The sequence below is a fragment of the Crinia signifera genome, chromosome 2 (genome assembly GCF_055691185.1).
Source record: "Crinia signifera chromosome 2, ASM5569118v1, whole genome shotgun sequence".
Lineage (NCBI taxonomy): Eukaryota > Metazoa > Chordata > Amphibia > Anura > Myobatrachidae > Crinia > Crinia signifera.
In genome coordinates, this window is record NC_139218.1 from 312,723,367 (window position 1) to 312,745,408 (window position 22,042).

At 43.4% G+C, this 22,042-nt stretch overlaps 1 protein-coding gene across 1 annotated transcript in view; it reads left to right on the top strand.

The window, feature by feature from the left end:
* The window catches only part of GTF2F2 (general transcription factor IIF subunit 2), a 171,485-nt gene that overhangs the window by 23,878 nt on the left and 125,565 nt on the right, over positions 1-22,042 (top strand). Inside the window, exon 5 of the mRNA XM_083168959.1 lies at positions 21,491-21,526. Coding sequence (XP_083025085.1) covers positions 21,491-21,526 — 36 coding nt within the window. The remainder of the gene's footprint in view (positions 1-21,490; positions 21,527-22,042) is intronic.

The window sequence follows — 22,042 nt, forward strand, 5'->3', positions numbered from 1 at the left end:
CAATGAGTCTAAGAAGGCCTTAGAAACTTTAGCTTTCAAAGGAAAGTTATTATTTGGATCCGAATTAGAAGAGATCATTAAACAGGCCACGGGCGGCAAAAGTACATTCCTGCCTGCTCCCACGGCTAAGCAGACATCCAGATTTTCTGCCTTTAGGCCGTCCTTTCGGCCCTCCCCTAGAGGTGGTGCGTCCTTTCGAGGACAGTCATTTAGGGGAAAGTTTCAGTCCTCCAGGGGCAAGGCCCCGAAGTCTAAGTTTGGCTCCTTTCACAAGAAGCCTGTCACCAAAGGAGAGGACAAACCCTCCGCATGACTGTCAGGGGATTTGCCCGGCAGTGGTAAAGGTGGGGGGGCGTCTATCACATTTCAGGGACGCATGGGCTTCTCTAGACCAGGATGCTTGGGTGTTAGACATTATAGCCCAGGGCTACAAAATTCCTTTCATAGGTCTTCCTCCGAGAAGATTTATCCCCACGTCTTTGCCAAAGGAAGCTCGGCTCCGTACAGCTCTTGTGAGAGCAGCTCACTCCCTATTAGAGAAGGGGGTGGTTACTCTGGTTCCCAGGGCAGAGTGGAAGAAAGGCTTTTATTCCACTCTGTTTCTGGTGCCCAAACCAGACGGGTCTTTTAGACCAATACTAAATTTGAAGTCTCTAAATGTCCATTTATGGGTAGACCATTTCAAAATGGAGTCTCTACGGTCAGTGCTCCTAAGCCTGGACCAGGGAGAATTTTTGGCGTCTATGGATGTCCAGGACGCATATCTTCATGTTCCTATACACCCAGAACATCAAGCCCTGTTGAGGTTTGCGATAGGAGACCTGCATTTACAGTTACAGGCGTTGCCCTTTGGTCTGGCCACTGCTCCAAGGGTATTCACAAAAATAATGTCTGTGATGGCGGCTGTGCTGCGGCTCAGGGGAATCACAGTGATACCTTATTTGGACGACCTGCTGTTCAAAGCAGAGTCAGCAGCCATGTTACAAAGTCATTTGGCAGAAGCCATCAGTTTTTTGCAGGCTCACGGCAGGATTTTAAACTTACAAAAGTCTCAGTTGGTGCCGTCACAGAGGCTCCAATTCTTGGGAGTCATTCTGGATACCCATCTACATCGGGTATTTCTCCCGGAGGCAAAGGCCAGGGATCTGGTCGCTTTAGTCCAGGAGATTCTCGGCTCTCGGGGCATTTTAGTGTTTAAGTGCCTCAAGTTGCTGGGGAAAATGGTGGCGTCGTTCGAGACGCTGCAGTTTGCCAGGTTCCACTCTCGGGTGTTCCAGTGGAACATCTTGATGGCTTGGTCAGGAAACACACAGACCATGAAGTTGGAGCTGATAGTGCTGTCTTTGGATACTCGAGACTCTTTGAAATGGTGGCCAGAAGTGGATTCCCTTCAGTGGGGTCGGTCATTGCAGACTTGGAACTGGCTGGTAGTAACTACCGACGCCAGCCTCAAGGGCTGGGGGGCAGTAGTCTTGGACCTTCGGCTGCAGGGCTTGTGGACTGCAGAGGAGTCGGCTCTACCGATCAACATCTTGGAGCTGAGGGCTGTCTGGAAAGTGATTTCTCTGGCAGGAAACAGGTTACAGAACCTCCCTTTAAGGATTCAGACCGACAATGTCACAGCTGTGGCGTATCTGAATCACCAGGGAGGTACACGCAGCAAACTGGCCATGTGGGAGGTGTCCAGAATCTTCCTGTGGGCGGAACAGAATGTTCCAGCAGTATCAGCTATATTCATACCAGGAGTGGAGAATATAGAGGCCGATTTCCTTAGCAGGGAGGAGCTCAAGGAAGGGGAATGGAGTTTAAACCCTTAAGTGTTTCATCAGATCACGTTGAAGTGGGGAACTCCGGATGTGGACCTGATGGCATCCAGGTTCAACCATCAGGTGCCCAGGTTTTATGCCAGAACGAGGGACCCACTAGCGGAGGCAGTGGATGCTATGACTATCCCCTGGGAGGGGAATCTCCTTTATGTTTTTCCGCCAGTCCCAATGCTGGCGAGACTCTTAAAGAAAATACAGGCCCAGGCGATTCCGGTGATCTTAGTGGCCCCAGATTGGCCAAGGAGGTCCTGGTACTCGAGGCTTCAGAGGTTGTCTGTGGACTCGTGGCGTTTACCTCTGAGGCCAGACCTTCTAAAACAAGGACCATTCAATCACCTGGATTCAGCTCGATTAATTTTGACGGCCTGGCTATTGAGACCGCCATTCTGAAAAATAAAGGATTCTCTGAGGCAGTGGTTCACACTATGATTAAAGCCAGGAAGTCAGTATCCTCGGCAAATTATTATAGGGTCTGGAAGACTTACATTCGATGGTGTGAGAGACGGAAGTCACACACATCTCGTTTTAAGTTAACAAAAATGATGGAATTTTTACAAGATGGTTTCTCATCGGGACTAAGCCTTCAATCATTAAAGGTGCAGATCTTGGCCTTGTCCATCTATTTCCAGAAAAGGATAGCTATTTAACCGGAAATTCAGACTTTTCTACAGGGGGTGTCTCGGTTGAAACCTCCCTACAAACAACCAGTAGCGCCTTGGGACTTGTCACTGGTTTTGGAATGCCTGCAGAAGGCACCTTTTGAACCATTAAGGTCGGCGGACCTCAAGTTTCTCACATGGAAGCTGGTATTCTTGTTGGCAGTGGCATCGGCTAAGAGGGTGTCAGAGTTAGGGGCATTGTCATGCAAGTCTCCTTTCTTGATATTTCACGATGATAGGGCAGTTCTTCGGACGGTACCTCAGTTTTTGCCTAAAGTAGTCTCTGCTTTCCATCTAAATCAGGAGATAGTTCTACCTGTGTTTCAACCCCCAGAGGGTTCTAGAAAAAGGGACAAATTGAGGAATTTGGATGTTGTGCGTGCCTTACGCATTTATGTGGACAGAGTTAAGAGTGTCGGAAAGACTGACACCTTGTTAGCGTTGTATGACATACACAAAATTGGTTGGCCTGCATCTAAGCAGACCATTGCTAGGTGGTTGCGATCTGTGATAGCATTTGCATACACTAAAGTGGGAAGGCCTGTGCCGGCCAGAATAAATGCGCATACCACAAGGTCAGTTGCCACCTCTTGGGCGGTTCGACATGGGGCAACAGCTGAGCAGGTTTGCAGAGCTGCCACTTGGTCATCTGTTCATACCTTTGCCAAATTCTATAGATTCCATGAGTTCGCGTCGGAGGACGCATCATTCGGGCGTGCAGTGATGAGAGCTGCAGACCTGAGCGTACCCACCCAAAGGACCGGCTCTGGAACGTCCCAGTGTTGAGCTGTGTCACCAGGACCATTGAAAGAGAAAAAGGGATTTTTGTAAGAACTTACCGTTCGAATCCCTTTCTCTGATATGGTCCTGGTGACACAGCGATCCCTCCCTTACGCTCAGTAAGTATGCCAGTGTTCATGATGTTCATGTTAAATTGGTTAAAAAAAAACAGTTATTGTTTAAAAATGTGCATATAATATGTGCAGGCGTTTGTACTGAGTTAATGTATTCCAGTGGCTTTGAAAGATTGAACTGAAGAGTTCGGGATGCAGTAGGGGAGGAGCCTACCCTCTGAAAACTTTAGGATAGGTGCCTGGCTCCTTCGGACCCTCCTACATCCCAGTGTTGAGCTGTGTCACCAGGACCATATCAGAGAAAGGGATTCGAACGGTAAGTTCTTACAAAAATCCCTTTTTCCCCCTCGCTAGGTTTTTGGATCGGGGGGAGGGGGGAATGGCGTATGTGGCCGCTAAAACATTGAGTGTCTTCACACGTGGCGCGGGGGTTAAACGGTGAGGATTGCTTGTTTTTGTCAATTCCTGCCGTTTAAACCCCTCGCTGGCCACATTGAATATGGCCATTTGATGCAAATGTGTGTGTTTTTATTTTTTTATTTTTTCCTCGTCTCACCAGATTGTTCAAATCTTGGTACCCTAAAATAACCGGGTTGACTTCTATTCAGCATGCAGTGAATAGCTCTGGAGAATGTCGGTACTTGCAGGTATTTAGTCAGGACAACCATCATCCAACAAAAGTGTCCTGTTGTGATGCGGTTTACACTGTGCTAGGGCACAAAACGGCACTATCAATCTAGTTTTATTTTCTGGGTGCGAGCAGAAATCCACTAGTCTGACATAGCAACACGCACACACTCACACTAAAGGGCCCTAGGGGGCCTTTACACACACTCTGTGGTTAATGTGCTAACTAAACTGTTCACAGCAGCACATACTACATCAGGATATGATGGGAGCCGGTTACCTACTTTTACTTCTACTGCTGTTGAGGTTGAGGCTGCATATGTCTGGTTTAGGATTTATTGAGGGAAAGTCTAAAGCTACCGACTGAATATGGGTAGTTTAATTGGGTGTATCTTCCGCCAGCACGTATTTGAGGCACCTGACAAATTGATGTGGAGGAGCGTGGCAAAAATGAATCTAAGTGCATAGTACTTGAGTACTTGCATGTGTAACATGCATTACATTTTAGAATGCCATAAAATTACAGAATGCGTAGTTTATTTTTTCTGATACTGGTTTCACATTGCAAACCTGCTTTCAACCTGTTCTTGTAAGCCTGTACTCATCAGAGCGTATGAGCTGTATGTAGGGTGCTAAAATACTGTTGTCATATGAGTAATGTTTAAGAACTAGTGCTGTAATTATAATCCAGCAAATCAAGAGTGTAATAATGAAAATGACAGGAACTACAATCTCCAATGAATGTGTTTGCATTGTAACTATGGTATAATTATCTATTTTTCTTTAATACCAATTACTGCATTTTACTGTGATTTCCCTCCTCTGTTCTACTTGATCAGTTGCTGTAATATTTCATCATGGTGTTGCTTGATCCAAAGAAAAAAATAATATATATATTCACTGTGTATCCATACTCCAAGCCATCCATGGATCAAAACGGTGTGCTTCTTTATGGTAGCAGTATATTCTCCTCAATTATATGGTACAACAGGCCACACAGGGTCCAATCAGGGCACTCTCAAAATTATAATAGGCAAAAAAGATTTCCTCTACCTCCCCATGGCAGCCAACCTCTGGGTTCTCTCCCTATAGGTAGATATCTGGAAAGGAACAAAAAAGACACCTCCCCTATATAAGGACTGCCCCTTCCTAGGCTCAGTGTCTTTTTTTTTCCTTTCCAGGTAGAGAGAGTGCTTACCCTGAGGTTGGCTGCTGCCTTCTCCTGTGCCTAGTGCAGTTGGGGTCTAGGCTGTACCTAATAAGGATAAACCTCTCCCGCCATCTGGCGTGGTTGGGAGACGGAGATACAGCGTCCTGCTGCCAGGTGCAGTTAGCTCGCTTACCCCGGGTTCAGAAGCCGCAGTAGATGGTTTCCTGTCTGAGGCAGGGACCTTGATGTCGGATGGCCGGGTGGCTGTAAGCGGTGAGTCCGTGCCGGCCGCGTCACAGGGTCATCATAGGCGGCACCGTCAGGACAAAAGCACCGCTCGTGCTGGGGGACGCCGGGCGCGTCGCCACAGGGCGCGTCAGTAGGCGCGACGCCGCTGGAGCGCGTGACGCGTCACTGGCGCGCGGCATGATGTGGAAATAACCCCTGTGTGTGTACTGGACGCGATTCTCGTCATAACCAAGCGCCATTTAAGCGCCACGCAGGCGCAGGACGGCGCCATTGTTGTTTCAAACGCCGGCAAGAGGAGACAGGAACCCCGGGGGATAAGATTATATTGCCACTGCTTCTCCAGAGGGCAGCTGCAGGAGGCTATTTCAGTGTGAAGGTAAGACCCTAGGCTTTGCCAGGGCTGTGTATATGCCTGCATATCTATGCTTACTGAGTTTGTATCCTTGTGCAGATACTTTCAGGCACTTTATGCTATGGAGGATGAAAGAAAGCAGCCTGCAAAGTCAGGGTAAGCAGGAAAGGCAGTTAGTTATTTATTTATTTTATTTATTTATTTGTTTATTTATTTTCAGTGGAATGTTGTTGTGGTACAGTCAGGCATTCATAATGTGTGTACTTCGGCAGGTCCGAAGCAAGCAAGGAAAAGGCAGAAGGAAAGGCCAAGCATAAGAAATTGCATCTGGCCAAATGCACACTCTGTGACAAAACGCAGGGTCTGTCTGTGACAATTGCAAAGGTTCTCAGATACTGGCACCTTCACAAATGACAGAGCTGGTTGCAAAACTTAGAACAGCATTGGCAGATACCTTTGTGACAAAGGAGGATCTGGCCAGGATGTCGGCTAAAAGGCCTAGGGAGGTTGACTCTGCCAACTCAGAGGATTCAGAGGAAGGCCCTGCTCCTGCTATAGAGGAGGAAGTTGAGGAAGGAGAAGTGATGCAGGAAAAAGCAGAATTAGAATTTAATCCGGACTTGCTGGATAACCTGCTTACGCTGGTGAACAAGTCTCTTAATATAGACGTGGCACAGGAGGAAGGCAAATTACAAGATCTGCTTTTCAGAGACAAAAAGAAAAAGTCTAAGACATTCCCGCTGTCTTTGACACTCAAGGAAGTGGTAGAGGACGAGTGGGCACACCCGGATAAAAAGGTGGCGGTACCACTAAGGGTTAATAAAATGTACCCTTTTGAGCCTCAGGAAGTTAAGACGTGGGAGGAACCTCCGAAGGTAGATGCGGCTATCGCACGCATATCTAGGAAGACGACGCTTCCATTGGAGGACGCCAATATATTCAAGGACTCCATGGAGCGTAAAATGGAGATGGGGTTGCGTAAGCAACATGTCACATCAGGAGCGGCGATCAAAGCGTCATCAGCGATCGCAATTACTTCTAGAGTGCTCAGGTCGTGGTGCCAGGACCTAGAGTCAGATATGATCGACGGCATTAAAAGGGCAGACCTGCTGAAGATTGTACAGAATATGCAGGTGGCCATAGAATTTGTGTGCGATGCCTCACTAGATGCAGTCAGGCTGGCAGCGAGAGCCAACGCAGCAGTAGTGAGAAGGGCTCTATGGCTGAAACCGTGGGCAGCCGATGCCCAATCAAAGAATAAACTCGTATCCCTACCATTTCAGGGAGAGTATTTATTCGGGAAAAAGCTTGATGACATCATCACAAAGGTGTCAGGAGGAAAATCAGTGTGGCTACCACAGGACAGGGGTGCAAAGAAACCCTTCAATAAGTCTCAGAGGTTCCAGCAAGCAGAATTCAGAGAGGCGAGAACTTACAGGCCAGGAAGGAACTATAGGCGGCTGTGGTTTGGAAATCGGAGCTCCTTTTGAGGTCAAAGAAACAAGGAAGGAAGGTTCTCGTTCAGGCAGTCATCTCAATGACGCCAGGGACAGGGTCGGGGGCAGGCTGTTAGAATACAAACAGGCCTGGCTCCGATCTACAGAGGACCGGTGGGTCCAAGAAGTGGTCTCCACCGGGTACAAAATAGAATTCATTATGACACCCGGAAACTGGATGGAGGAATCCCCTGTGCCAAGATGCCCGAAAGAAAAGGAGGCGCTAATGAGCAGCTTGCAGACTATGATCTCTCAGGGTGTAGTAGTCATAGTACCCAAGGATCAAGAAGGCCAAGGCTGGCACTCCAGATTTTTCGTAGTAAGAAAGGCGACAGGGGGTTTCAGGACCATTCTAGATTTGAGAAGACTCAATACATATGTCAAGACACAAAACTTCAAAATGGAGTCGATAAGATCTATCCTCCCAGACATCAAACAGGGGTCTTTTCTGACAACTATAGACTTAAAAGACGCTTACTTACATATTCCCATATGTCAACAGCACCAAAGATACCTAAGGTTCAAAATCAAAGGAATTACTTACCAATTTACGGCTCTGCCGTTCGGCCTATCCACATCCCCAAGAACCTTCACAAAGGTTCTAGTTGTGCTCATAGCAAACTTGAGGAAAGAGGGGGTGACAATATGGCCATATTTGGACGACCTACTGATTATGGCAAAGACAGAAGGAATGTCAAAAGATCATACAGAGAAGGTGATGAAGTATCTAAAGCACCACGGGTGGCTTATAAACAAGGAAAAAAGTCACTTGGAACCAACAAGAGCTGCAAAGTATCTGGGTGTGGTGATAGATACAGAAGCCATGAGGGTCAGATTGACACCAGAAAGGCAGGAGAAATTAAGGTCAGAAGTAATCAAGCTTCTGAAAAAAAGGCTAGTGTGCGCAGGAGATTGTCTAAAAGTTTTAGGCCTCATGTCGGCAGCGCTAGACACTATCAAATGGGCCCGATTTCATACAAGAAACCTACAAGGGTGCTTTCTATCCCAATGGGATGGCGACGGGAAGAATCCCATGCAAAGGATCTCCTTGTCAAAGCAAGCGAAAGAAGACCTAAGGTGGTGGATGGACATAAACAGGTTGAGACAAGGAAGATCATTCGCAAAAAGGGAGCAGATAGTAGTCACCACCGACGCCAGTCAGTCGGGATGGGGAGCCGTGTGCGGCAAAAGAACAGCACAAGGTCAATGGAGACAAGCCGAGTCAAGGGTACACTCAAATATAAGAGAGATGAGGGCAGTGCTTATGGCATGCCGGGCATTTCAGGTACAACTGTGGCAAAAGGAAGTTGTAATCAGATCAGACAACAGAGCTGTAGTGGCGTATGTGAACCGCCAAGGCGGTACAAGGAGCCGGGAACTGATGAAGGAAACGGCAAACATACTCCAGTGGGCAGAAGGACACGTCCAAAGCCTGTCGGCAGTGTTCATCGCAGGGAAGGAAAACCAGCGAGCAGATGCCCTAAGCAGGTGGGCAATAAGGGGACAACCAGGGGAGTGGAAATTGTCCCCACAAATATTAGACATGCTGACAAGCCACTGGGGAGTCCCGCAGGTGGACCTAATGGCCACCAAGTACAACGCAAAGGCCAAAAAATTTATATCGAGGCACTGGGAACAAGGGGCATGGCAGGCGGACGCCCTGACCGCCAGTTGGGGAACGGGCCTGGCATACGTCTTTCCCCCATTTCCAGTGATTCCGAGACTGTTGAACAAAATCCAACAGGAACGGATGACTGTCATAGCAATCCTGCCCTACTGGCCGAGGCGAGCCTGGTTTGCCAAGGTGGTCAGGATGGCGGTGGATGCTCCCTGGGAACTACCTGACATAGAAGACCTGATACGACAGGGGCCCCACGTACAGAGGCAGCCCGACCACTGGAATCTGACGGCGTGGCTGCTGAGACAAGAAACTTGGTAGCAAAGGGGTTTTCCAGAAAGGTCGTGGATACCCTGCTGAAGGCTAGAAAACACACTACGTCTAAAACGTATTACCGGATATGGAAGGCATACACAGAGATCTGCAGAAGGGAAGGTAAAAACCATAAGCTGGTCACTTCGGTGCTGGACTTTCTGCAGAGAGGGTTAGAAAGAAACCTTTCAGTGAGCTCTTTAAAGGTGCAAGTGGCGGCTTTAGGAGCTATGATGGATATCAGACTGGCAGATAACAAGTATGTCCAGAGGTTTCTACAAGCCTCGAAGAGAATAAGGCCTTCATTTCACAGACCCATGGCGCCATGGGACTTGAACATGGTGTTGAATGTCCTGACAGAAGAACCATTTGAGCCATTGGAGCAAGTGCCCACCAGAATGTTATCGCTGAAAGTGGCATTCTTGGTGGCAATAACATCCGCAAGGCGAGTGTCAGAGTTGCAGGCTCTTTGGGCTGAAGAGCCGTTTCTGAATGTGTTCAACGACAAAGTGGTCTTAAGGACGAACCCTAACTTCCTGCCAAAGGTAGTGTCACGATTCCACGTGAATCAGGAGATAGTGCTTCCCACCTTTTGCGACAAGCCGGCGAACAAAAAGGAGGATAGATTGCATAAAGCTGGGTACACATATGTACAATTTCCTTTTTCTTGCGACCGTTCGATCGACCGAATACACGTTCGGCCGTCCAAAACATACGACCGTTCTGCGCGTACACATATGTACAATTTTACTTGCGACGTCCGATGTACTCCCGTCCAAACAATCGCAAGAAGAAGTATATGAGAGACCCTGTAACCCTTTGCCTGCTGTTTTAACTAATGTGTATATAATGTATATATGTTGAGCAGTGGCTCAACACTTTAGACGCATCCCTTTAAGACATTAATCAATGTTGAAGTTTTAATAGAGTGGGCTGGAAGCTCTTTTCAGGGCACCAGCTTCACATTATTAAAACTTCAACATTGATTAATGTCTTAAAGTGATGCGTCTAAAGTGTTGGGCAGTGAGGCATTATACACACATTAGTTAAAACAGCAGGCAAAGGGTTACAGGGTCTCTCATAATGCAGCATACCACCGTGCTTTGTCAAACTGTCAAGCATATCGATCGAAGGTGCGTACACACTTCACTTTTGTTCCGATATGGAGCCGTCCTGTCGGATGAAATATTAAGCAGCAAAGAACCTTCGACCGACCGACCGTGGACGGCCAAGAGCGTTTTTGGCCGTTTATCGGTCGCACAGCAGCAATTGGGACAGCGTACACACCTATACAATCGAACGGCCGTTTGCCCCCAGATTGGAAGAACGGCCCGATGATTGTATATATGTGTACCCAGCTTAAATTGGATGTCAAACGGGCTATACTGATCTACCTGAAGAGGGTGGAATCATGGAGGAAGACTAAGAGACTTTTTGTAATATCAGAAGGGAAAAACAAGGGCTTGGGAGCCACCAAGACAACTATAGCCAGGTGGATCAAGTCATGCATAGCAGAGGCATACAGGATCAAAAAGATAGATCCACCTGAAGGCATCAAGGCGCACTCTACAAGGGCAGTAGCGGCGTCGTGGGCAGAAAGGGGCGCGGCCTCAATGGAAGAACTGTGCAAAGCGGTACCAAACATGTAGATGTAGGGTCATCAAGTGATGCAAAGTTAGGGAGGAAGATCCTTAGCGCAGCGGCGCTATAAAAAAAAAAAGAGGAAAGTTAATGACAAGGAAGAGGAGGTGAAGAGGACCTCGTATCCTTTTTTTTCATTTGGTGTCCTATTTATTTGTTTATTATATGGACATACGGTACTGAATAGTAATCTTAAGTTGAAACCCGCCCAGTGAGGTAACTGCTAGGGTATTACCCAGAGGTTGGCTGCCATGGGGAGGTAGAGGAAAGTACGGATTATTACCGGTTAGTACGATTTCCTCTACTCCTCCATGGCAGCACTATTCCCGCCCATGAGCAACTTATAAAAAAAAAAAAAAAATATATGTGCATGTTATGTTTAAGCTGTATAATTTAAAAGACACTGAGCCTAGGAAGGGGCAGTCTTTATATAGGGGAGGTGTCTTTTTTGTTCCTTTCCAGATATCTACCTATAGGGAGAGAACCCAGAGGTTGGCTGCCATGGAGGAGTAGAGGAAATCATACTAACAGGTAATAATCCGTACTTTATTAATACATCACCACTGGGCAGGGGACCTCTGTCCCTGATGATGTTTTGACCAGTTAACGGCTTTTGTCAAGACACTTCAGCCAACATCCATACAACCCCTGATCCTTGGTGCTGTATGGATGTTGGCTGATAAGTGTCTTGACAAAGGCTGCTAACCAGTCAAAATGTCGACAGGGACTGAGGTCCCCTGCACAGTGGTGATGTATTTAATAAATCTTTTTTGGCTATTATAATTTGGAGAGTGCCCTGATTGGACCACGAGTGAGCCAGGTCCGATACTTTCACTCGAAACCTGGGTCTTCCATTATACACAGGGATTGACGTGCCGGGTTGGTTAACCCGGGTTATTAGGTTTGATGCTTTCATACCGCACCTCGACCCGGCAATAATATTTATCAATATACTGTGCATGCATACGGCCCATAGTACGCATGTGCAAGGCCTTCCTGTGATAAAATCCTGCTACTTTTCTTCGCTGGAAGGTGATTGTCAGGAAGCCAGCCTTTGGGAGGTGGTAACCGGCCATATACTGGCTGGGTCATGTAAAATGCAGACGTTCCAAAGTGTTTTCAGGGAGGGTGTGTGACGTACGCTACGGCCTCAATCAGCCTAATTCTATCGCAGCCACGAAGTGAGTCCTGGGCTACATGCTGACTGCACACACTGGAGAAATCATTAGATGATGAGCAGCCTGCAAAAGGATTTTCTGGGAATCGCCGATCCAGCTACTTTTCACAGGCAAGAGCAGGGACAGTTTTTTGTTTGGGATATTTTGAAGAAGCTGTTCAAGAAATCCTATTGAATAAAAGGCTAACACTGCCCTTCACCTGGGGTAAATTCAAGTGTTGTGCTTGCCAGCGGCCTCAAGATGGCACCTGGAGCAATTTAAGTGTTGCTTCATTTGGGCAGACACAGCTGACAGCGCTGACATTACTTTTACGCTGATCTGTCATTTTAATGGGCTGATAACTAGTATATGTAAAATAAATGTTATATATTATTATTTTTTTTTTTTTTTTGCTGGATCCGGCACTCTCTGTGAAATGTTGCAACTGCCCCGGTGCCCTCCGAACGAGGATAACATACAAATGTGTTGCAGTGTTGGTGGCACTCAGTAGGGGTCTTGGTACAAGGAATAAAGCTGACGCTGCAAACAGCTGCGTGTGCTAACAGTTTCGGATTTTATTGATCCTTCATCAGAGTACCCTCTAACTCAGGGCTGGGCAACACCGGCCCACCAGATGTTAGTGAACTACACTTCCTAGGATGCTTTGCATTAGTTTTGCTATGTGGCCATGCTGAAACTGATGCAAGGCATGCTGGGATGTGTAGTTCATCAGCATCTGGCGGGCCGGTGTTGCCCAGCCCTGCTAACTGTTACTGTAACAGTTAACTGTAACTGTTAGCACGCAAAGCTGTTTGCAGCATCGGCTTTATTTCTTGTACCAAGACCCCTACTGAGTGCCATATATACCCCCAATACAGGAAGATGGGCGGAAATGGTGACGGAAAAAAAGTGAGGCATCAAACGCTTCTAGGAGCTACTGTGAAATTTTATACATAATTATTGTGTGCGTCAATGCAATCCAGTTGTATATTGTATTTATTTATTACCAGTGTTTTATATAGCACACACATATATTCCGCAGCACTTTACAGAGAATATTTGAACATTCACATCAGTCCCTGCCTCAGTGGAGCTTACAATCTATATTCCCTACCACATGCCCATGTGCACACATTCATTCTAGGGCAGGCATGTCCAAACTTTGGCCCTCCAGCTGTTGTGAAACTATAAGTTCAATCATGCCATGCCACAGTTTTGCAAATAGGGAATGATAAAACTATGGCAATGCATGCTGGGATGCATTTTAGTTTCACAACAGCTGGAGGGCCACAGTTTGGACATGCCTGTTCTAGGGTTGGTTTTGTTGGGAGCCAATTAACTTGCTATTATATTTTTGGATTGTGGGAGGAAACCAGAGTACCTGGAGGAAACCCACGCAAGCACAAGGAGAATATACAAACTCTGCAAAGTTAAGGCCATGGCGAGAATCTAACCCATGACCTCAGTGCTGCGAGGCAGTAATTCTAATCATTACACTGTCCGTGCTGCCCTATTAGCTATACACAGATTGCTGCTACTATTTTTATTTTAAAGTTCCACACACATGTCCTCTCAAACAGGAAGTGATGTCACTAATTGCTCCACCTCTCACTACTTGAAGTCCTTTGGATGAAACGTGTTGGGCAATCAGAACCTACCTTATACTCCAAGGATGAGCATCTCTTTTATAGCTGTATGAAAAAGCTCTCCTCACTTATCCTCTTAAATATTTTTACTTAATTAACTTTTAGTACGAACTCTGTTTATTATGTAACTACAATCTAAAAATACTTTTATTTGTTGCACCTGTGATGGATATTTAAGAAAGACTGCTTATATTCTAAAGAATATCGCTATTGTTTCATAGTATGCTTTTAAGAGATACCTGGAGAATTCCTGTACTGACATAAAATATCTATGGTGACTCAGCTTTGTATTGCAGCAGCGAGCTAGGCTAGCGATGTCTTAAAGCTTATATTTATCTATGTATAAGTACTACCTCATTTTATCAGTACAAAGACTCCTTTGGGACATTAAAAAGGGCGTACTTGTGTGCAACCACTTATCAAAATTACAATTTTATACATCTCTTAATAAGTTCTGCACTGTTGAAATCTTGCAGGGTTTCTTGGTAGTATAGATATGAACAAGTGACATTTAAAGTGCTTTTTTCATTTTTACTGATTAGGGGGGAAATCTTTTGAAAGACGTCACACAAAGGCCAAGGTCCTCCTAGCTACTAGCTAAATCTGACATATTTTGATTTCCTGTCGATTTACTGAAAGGTGTCTCTTTTTAGCTTTTGTAGGGTCAGAGACTGATATTGATTACACTTATGCTGTTTGTTCCCACTCAGTTTTCTTTTATTTCAGACTTTGAACATTTTAAAATAGACACCGCATCAGAATTCAGAGTTCAGAATTTCAAAGCACCCCACATTCTTATTCTGTTTTGTAAACGATTGAGTCTGAAAGCTGGATTTCTTGGAATTCTTCTATATAACATTTATGTTGTGAAATAGGTTTTCGCTTTCCTGTTTAACGTTCACCTGCTGCGAACGCCATTAGAGTGCTGCAGGTCTGTAGAGTAAACCAGTGCCTAATGGGAATGCTTACTGGATCAGAGAGTCTGTATTTCATGGTTCAGACCACGGTGTGGCTGCCTAACCTGCCTAATTATTTTAAAAATATTTGTGTCACTCCTGTTTTATAGTGATAAAATATAATTATAAAAGGACCATACTGTGTCATATTTTTTGTAATTAGCCCTATTTGGCATAGGGAAATGTTTTCCAAATGTGGTCCTCAAGACGGGGTGTCTCTAGTTTTGAAGGCTATCCATGCTCAGGCACAGGTGATTAAGGGTCCCATTTACCAAGGATCGCTTATACAATGCGAACTTGACAGACTCTTACCACCCAGATTTGCATTGTGATATGCAATCCTATTGATGGGCTGTATGTCTGTGCATGCGCAGAAACATGACCTCTGTGAAAGGATCCTGTTCCTGCAATGCACTCAGCCAGGGGGTTGGGTTACTGCTGACACCGCTTCACCTTCCGGATATTGGCAATTTGGCCAGCATCTCATCTGCCCAGAAACATATGGGGGATGCTTCTGTGGGGTGGCAATGGATGGATCACTGCAGTGATCGGTGATCCCTTCTACATGCATGCTGGCGGTACTTTAATATGGGTGTGGTATAGGGTTCCGACCGTCGGGATCCCGACCGTCATTAGCCCAACATCATTAGCCCTTGCGGGCTTGCTGCACTTACCACACTGCGGGCATGGTGGCTCGCTACCTATTCTATTCTCCCTCATGGGGGTCGTGGACCCCCACTAGGGAGAATAGCCGTTGGGTGTCGGGAACCCGTCTGTGGGTGTTTTAACAGTCAGGATCCTGACGTCAGGTAAATGACTGTGTGGACACCGTCCGGCACCCCTTTAATATATGTGGCTAACCCCTGAAAATGATTATACATTCTGTGCACAAGCAGAGGTATCGCTAAAACCTGGGCTTCTGTGGTGACTTGAGGACCTCGTTTGGGAACCATTGCACTAGGGGGAATGTAATAGGAGTTTACAAAGTGGTTACTTGCCACTGGAACTAACCCTCACCTGCAGCCATTCAAAACTAACTAACTAGTACTTTTGATCACTGTACTTCAGTCATTTGAATGTGTACACTTGCATATACGTTGTGTGTATGTAGCCAGCTTTTATTTTAAGAATAATGCCTAAAATAATAAATGCATGTGGGATTGAAGCAACAAAACATATAAAAAACGCAGTTGAAGGCTTCAAATATGAAGTTTTTATATTGTTACAATATTTTGTAGTCCGAGGTCTGCTTCTCTGTTGCTGCAATTACAAGAAATCTCACAAGAAGTAGAAAATAAGGAATGTCTCCTCTGGCTGCTCATGTGCATTCTCCAAAGACCATTCCTACTGTTCTTGTGATATTGCTAGTTGCTATCTAGGATAGCACCCCCTGAGTATACATTAATTTGTATTGGATGTAATTTGGATAAATAGGGGCTCCTAGAAAGGTAGTCATTGTACACTAGTGCGGATTAGCGCAAACCTGTTAATCCTCTTGATGCAATTAGAAGAAACAGCTGGTTTGGTTAATTGGGTTGACCCCACAAGGTGGTCATGAAAATGTTTGGCGTGGGTTGTCTGATTTTTGGGTGATATCAATTTTTATCCTGTTCTCAGCCATAGAAAATCATAAAAACCTCATTTCGCCCATTTCACAATTTCAACCGAATAAATGTGATCCAGGAGTTGTAGACCTAATAATAACGGTCAACCTAAAGTCTGGATACTGGAGCCGTGGCAAGAAAAATACATCCAACAGGCATCTGTGGATAATAGCTGGTCTGCGAATACCCTTTCTCCAAGTTCCAATGTGCTGGCTGGCATAAATAACCTAGCTATGCACGGGTGTGGATCAGTAGGTCATCAGCAAGTTAGCCGACAGTCCGGCACACTATGTTATTCTCCCACCACACCCTAGTGGATGGTAGGGCATGAAATACTGCCTGTCTGCACTTGTCGGCTAAAATTTTTTTTTTTTTAAACCCATGTCGACCAGACTCAAGTTGACCTTCCTGCATGTCGACCTAGACTCATGTCGACATAATGACTGTCAACCAACATGTTGGTGACCCAAAGTCCGTATCCCCATGCACATCTGCATATGTGTATGCTTAGTTAATAAGCAAGAACCACTACACAGAGAGGCATAGTGCCTTGTCTACGTTATCTTTATACCCTGAAGAAAATGTGCCATCACTTCAACTATTCTGGGATTGAACAGATACTGTAGATGCTGGTGCTTGTGCATTAAGGAACCATTTGAAATGTTAAAATTAGGAATATTATCTATCGTTTTAATGAGACAAATGATCTGATGAACCGGAGTTAAAACATTACTGTGTTGCAAGTTCATTGGGGCATACTAGATCCTCCTTTTTTATTTTTTATTTTTTTTATTTAGTTTTTTTAGATTTTATTTGGGTTTTGTTTTTCAATACATTACTTTTCAATATTTAGACCTTTATCCCTGTAAATACCTAGAGGGATAATCAGAATTGCAGGTTAGGTAATAGTAATTTTGTAGCTCATGGTTGACTGGAATTTATTTAGTTTAAATAGGCGGAACAGGTAGTGACTGTATACCTTATCCTCCTGAGTAAACTCCCATAATGGGTGTAGGAACATGTCAAGATGTTTAAAGACAAAGTGCTTCTCCAGTGTCTGTGAATTTTTGTATTCATATTTTGCTAAATTATTCCAGTTTGTAGCCACATGAATTGGTGGGATCTCCCTTAAGGCTGTAATTATACCTAATACTTTCACTGTGAAATCTGATCTGGGATTATAACTGTTAAGACTATGTTTTTCTCATGTATTTTGTACATTAGCTGGTCTGGTGTTATGCCTCAACATCCTACTCGTGTGGATATAATAAATCTTAATTTAACTTTTTTATTTTTTAAAGACTGACCATGGTGAAACTGGTTATGCAAGTACATATGGGGTTTGCAAACAGTATTTGTAGCAATTATGGGCATCATTTAACATTGTAATAATTATGAATGTTAATGTCCTATTTTTATCATAGTATGTGTTTTTTTTTTTTTTTACATTTATTTATTTATTAAGATATTTGGTACTTGTGAAGTATCACTGCGCCTACTACTCCATTTGCGTAGAGGGCTATTCACGGTAGTGAAATCGCATTGTATGGCATGCGATGCGATTACATTTTCCTATCTAATGTATTCACTGCTCTGTGTCAGGGAATCCATTTAAAAGATAGGATGCGAAAAATAGCATCGTATAGCATGCGATGCTATGAGATATCGGTTCTGATGGAACCTAAAATAATGCCATTTAATGGTAAAATTACATATAATGTCATTTATTTTGGGGTATGAAAAGGTCGGTCGGACGCGTACTACTGCCGCCGCTCGCCACGCTTCAGGATCACGATGATACTGGGGTGGGGGGGGGGGGGGGGGGGGGACGGCATTAATAAATGACATTATATGTCATTTAATGCTATAGTACATTAAATGCCCTTAATAAGCATCAAAATCACATTGCATGCCATACCATAACGGCATGCAATGCGATACGATTTCACTACGTTTGCGTACGTAGTAAATTCGGGCGCCGTGATAATACACAAGTACCATTTATTTATATAGCGCACACATATTCCGCAGCGCTACAAAGTATAGTTGAACATTCACATCAGTCCCTGCCCCAGTGGAGCTTACATTCTATATTCCCTACCAAATGTCCACGCACACACAGACATTCTAGGGTTAATTTTTGTTGGGAGACAATTAGCCTACCAGTATATTTTTGGATTGTGGGAGGAATCCCACGCAAGCACACATCAATACTTTTAAGTCAAATAATTGGCCCGTGTGTGTGATCGTTCTATTATATAGAGGTGGCAGAACTCAAGGGACTTGGAATCAAAAGTAAGTCACAAGCTCAGTGGATCCAACGTTCCACATTTATTACATGGATTGTTTTGATTTCTTGAATAAAAATGGAAATCTGAAATGGACTATTGAACTTGTGTAACAGCTCCTGCTTTACTTTTGATGTCAAGTCCCTTAAATGTGGCCTTCTCTGTATTGCTGTATGATTGCACTATTGAATGGCACCAGGTCCCTTGAATGCGGCCTCAACTGCATTGCTGCACGATTGCACTATTGAATAGCACCAGGGCCAGTAATTGGGTTTGTACATTGTTAGACCCATTGTGTGGGAATATATGAGGGGGAGAAAAAAATACTTGCTGTTTTTCCCATTGTTTCTCCAGCTTATCAGGGCTGATTGAGTAGTCCGCAGTGACAGAATTATCCGTGATCAATGATTGCAGATACTTGAATACCCCCATATCTCTTTAACTCCGGACAGTTATGAATTACACATGTTCTCTGGATGATTAAAAGCAGGTGCTAGCCAGCCACAGAACCTGTGTAATTAATCAATGTCCCGATTTTTAAGGGGATAACATAGTAAGCATATTTATAATGTATATGTTTAGGTTTATAAAAGTGCTTCCTATGCTTTTTGTTCTTTTGGGTAATTTCTGTGGGGTTATCTGTCTCTCATCCACACTCATTACTAGCTCCCATTCACAACTGCAGAACTTTCTTCGGGCAGCACCCACCCTATGGAATGCCCTTCCACGCACATTAAGTTGTCGATCCTATTAATGTTAAAGGGTGCGAGGTGCTGTTTACATGCTGAAAACGGCCACCAAATTAAGCTGATCTCGCACCCTTCGCTGGGCCGAATTTGCTTAAAATTGCTCGCACCGACTTTTAAGCGAATTCAGTCCACCATGAAGTGCGCCCAGTGCCTGTTGATTCGCTAGTGCAAATCATCCGCACCTAATAGGATCGATCCCTATGACTCTTCTAGTCTCAAAACTTTCAAGTGTTCCCTGAAAACTCACCTCTTCAGGCAAGCTTATCATATTCCAGAACCCCCACAAATCCTCCAGTAGCATTCATATCTAATTGCACCCCATTCAGGACTGTCTTGCAATCTGGTGGGACTGCCATGCTATGGAATCATATCCTTATATATCCCTCCGATTACCCCTATAGATTGTAAAGGTGCCCATACACATTACAATTATTTTATACAATATTGCATCTCATCACATCTCGGTTTTGCGATGAGATCTAGTACAAAAAGTATGTGCTGTACATAATTTTTGTACTGGATCTCATCTCAAAACAGAGATGCGATGAGATGCGATATTGTATACAAAAGTAACGCGTATGGGCACCTTAAGTTTGTTACTACCCAGTTTATTTTATCACTCTTTACTATTGTGAAGCTCTTTCGGCTGACGCTTTAAGGAAAATTACAGACCGTTACAACAGGTTCCAAACAAGGAAGAAATAATGTGATTGTTAATTTATAGACTCCACTTAAGTTTTATATTAAAGTTTTAAAATTTCATGATTTCTTGTGTTAATTATTTATGCGGGACAACAGTAATTGAACATCAACTTGATTTATTTTTTTCTCCACTATTAAATGGAGTACCACTGTAATTTTTTTGAGGTAGTAATGTAAACTTTTTTGTTATGCACCTTAATAAAATTGGGATATGTAATGTCGCATTCTGCTAGTGTTTTTTTAAATTATCTTCGAAAAAGGAGTTATTTGCTGTAACTTGAAACATAAGGCAAAAACAATAATTTGGTTTGGCCTTTTGGATTAGTGAAGAAAAATTACATAATGGGTCCAAGTTTCTTGGTGATTCCTTAATAAACACCTGTGATACTTTTAATAAACTGGATAACAAAGCCTCAATTAGTAAGTCATTTACTAAATTGAAAAATTAGTATTGAATTAGCTATCAGACAGTTGAGATATTTGGCAAAAATAGTTTTTTTTCTTCACATCCTCTCAAATAAAAAAAATTTGTAAAACGCTGAGATGGTTGGTGGACTTTGTTAGTCTGATGTGGAATGGCCTTCCTTATGTATTAAATAAATTACCATTTGGAACATGCGTTCAGGATTCAAGATGCCAGATACAGTTATAACATAATACAAGTTTTATTTGAATTAGGGAAATATTTATCAGGTTAATTAAATTACTAACATTAGTGTAAATCCAAAAGACACATCATATCGGTATCCTGGTTGGTGGTGCCCCCAGGACGAGTTCAGAAAACTCAAACTGGGAAAGGGGGGCCTTGCTAAAAGGGAGCACGAAAAAGATTGAAAATGTATTTTCTGGGGCACGCTTTATAAAGAAGAGACCCTTTCAGTCTTTTTTTTTTTTAGCAAGGCCCCCCTTTCACAGTTATAACATAACTCTTGAAATAAATAAACCATTAAACCTATTTTAGTATATTTAATGTCAAGTGGATGATTTGCATATTTGTACCAGCAGGAGTACAAAAAAACATACAATAAGGAAAAACTGGATAAAATAATTAACATTTTGACCTAACTTTACATACAGATGATTAATTTACACAGTACAGTAAAATAGTCTTAATCTCTGGTGATATTTAAAGTTTATTCTGTATAAATCTTATGTTTATTTTATATTTCAGTAACTAGAAAATGTGAACTACTGCAGATGCTTAGATGGAGTTTACAGGCTATACTTTCACTTAATGTCTATAAGGGATTGTGGAAGATAGATGTATTTTATTGGTTTTCTTGCCAACAACCATGATTAATTCAGCGTGCATGAAAGTGTGATATCTGTCAGTATGCCACTGGCAATATTTTTAGATTATCTTCTATCTTCCTTTTGATTTTGGTAACTTGTTAAAAAGATTCCATTAGGGTTTTTGAGAGAATGATGTATGCCATGAGCATAAATTTGTGCTTAATGCACAGTAGTCGATGGCTTCTTTGGGGAATAACATTGTACTTGACTGTCTTCTGTTGTTTTTAACTTGCTAGAGGTAATCACAATATTTAAGAATTGTAGATGATATTTTCTTCGGAGTTTTTAAAATTCCATTTTTTTTTTTTCAGGACAGTCTGATGATAAATCTGAGATCAGGACAACTGGTAAGTGACTTCTGGTCATATTAGCTAATAATATTTTTTAATAAACATACTAGTAATGTTGCAAAATAAATTAATTTATAAAGTTATTAGAGCCTGCGTTTACATGATTTTAGACCTTTTTATTATAAAAATAACTAGATACGATATTAAAAGACCTGATTTTAAGTAAACAAGATAACAAGGTATGTGCTGATCTTTCAACATATGACTGGTCTAGGAACTGTCGAGGAATGTTCCTAGACCGCAGTATTTTTACAATCTGTCTACTTCTGCTATCTTCTATATATATCTATATACCTGTGTTATGTTCTTTTTAATAAAGCCTCATGCAGCCTTCATACTGGTATAATGGAGGTGTCCTGTGTTTGAGAGTTGATCCTCTCTAAAATCTGAACAATGTGCCAAGCAGAGCTGCAGCACCACACTGTCACTACTTGTTTGTAGGGAGAAATGAAGATAATGAGTGTGACCGGATTTGCGGTTTTCTATATTTTTGCCCAGTCTTGACTAGTATTT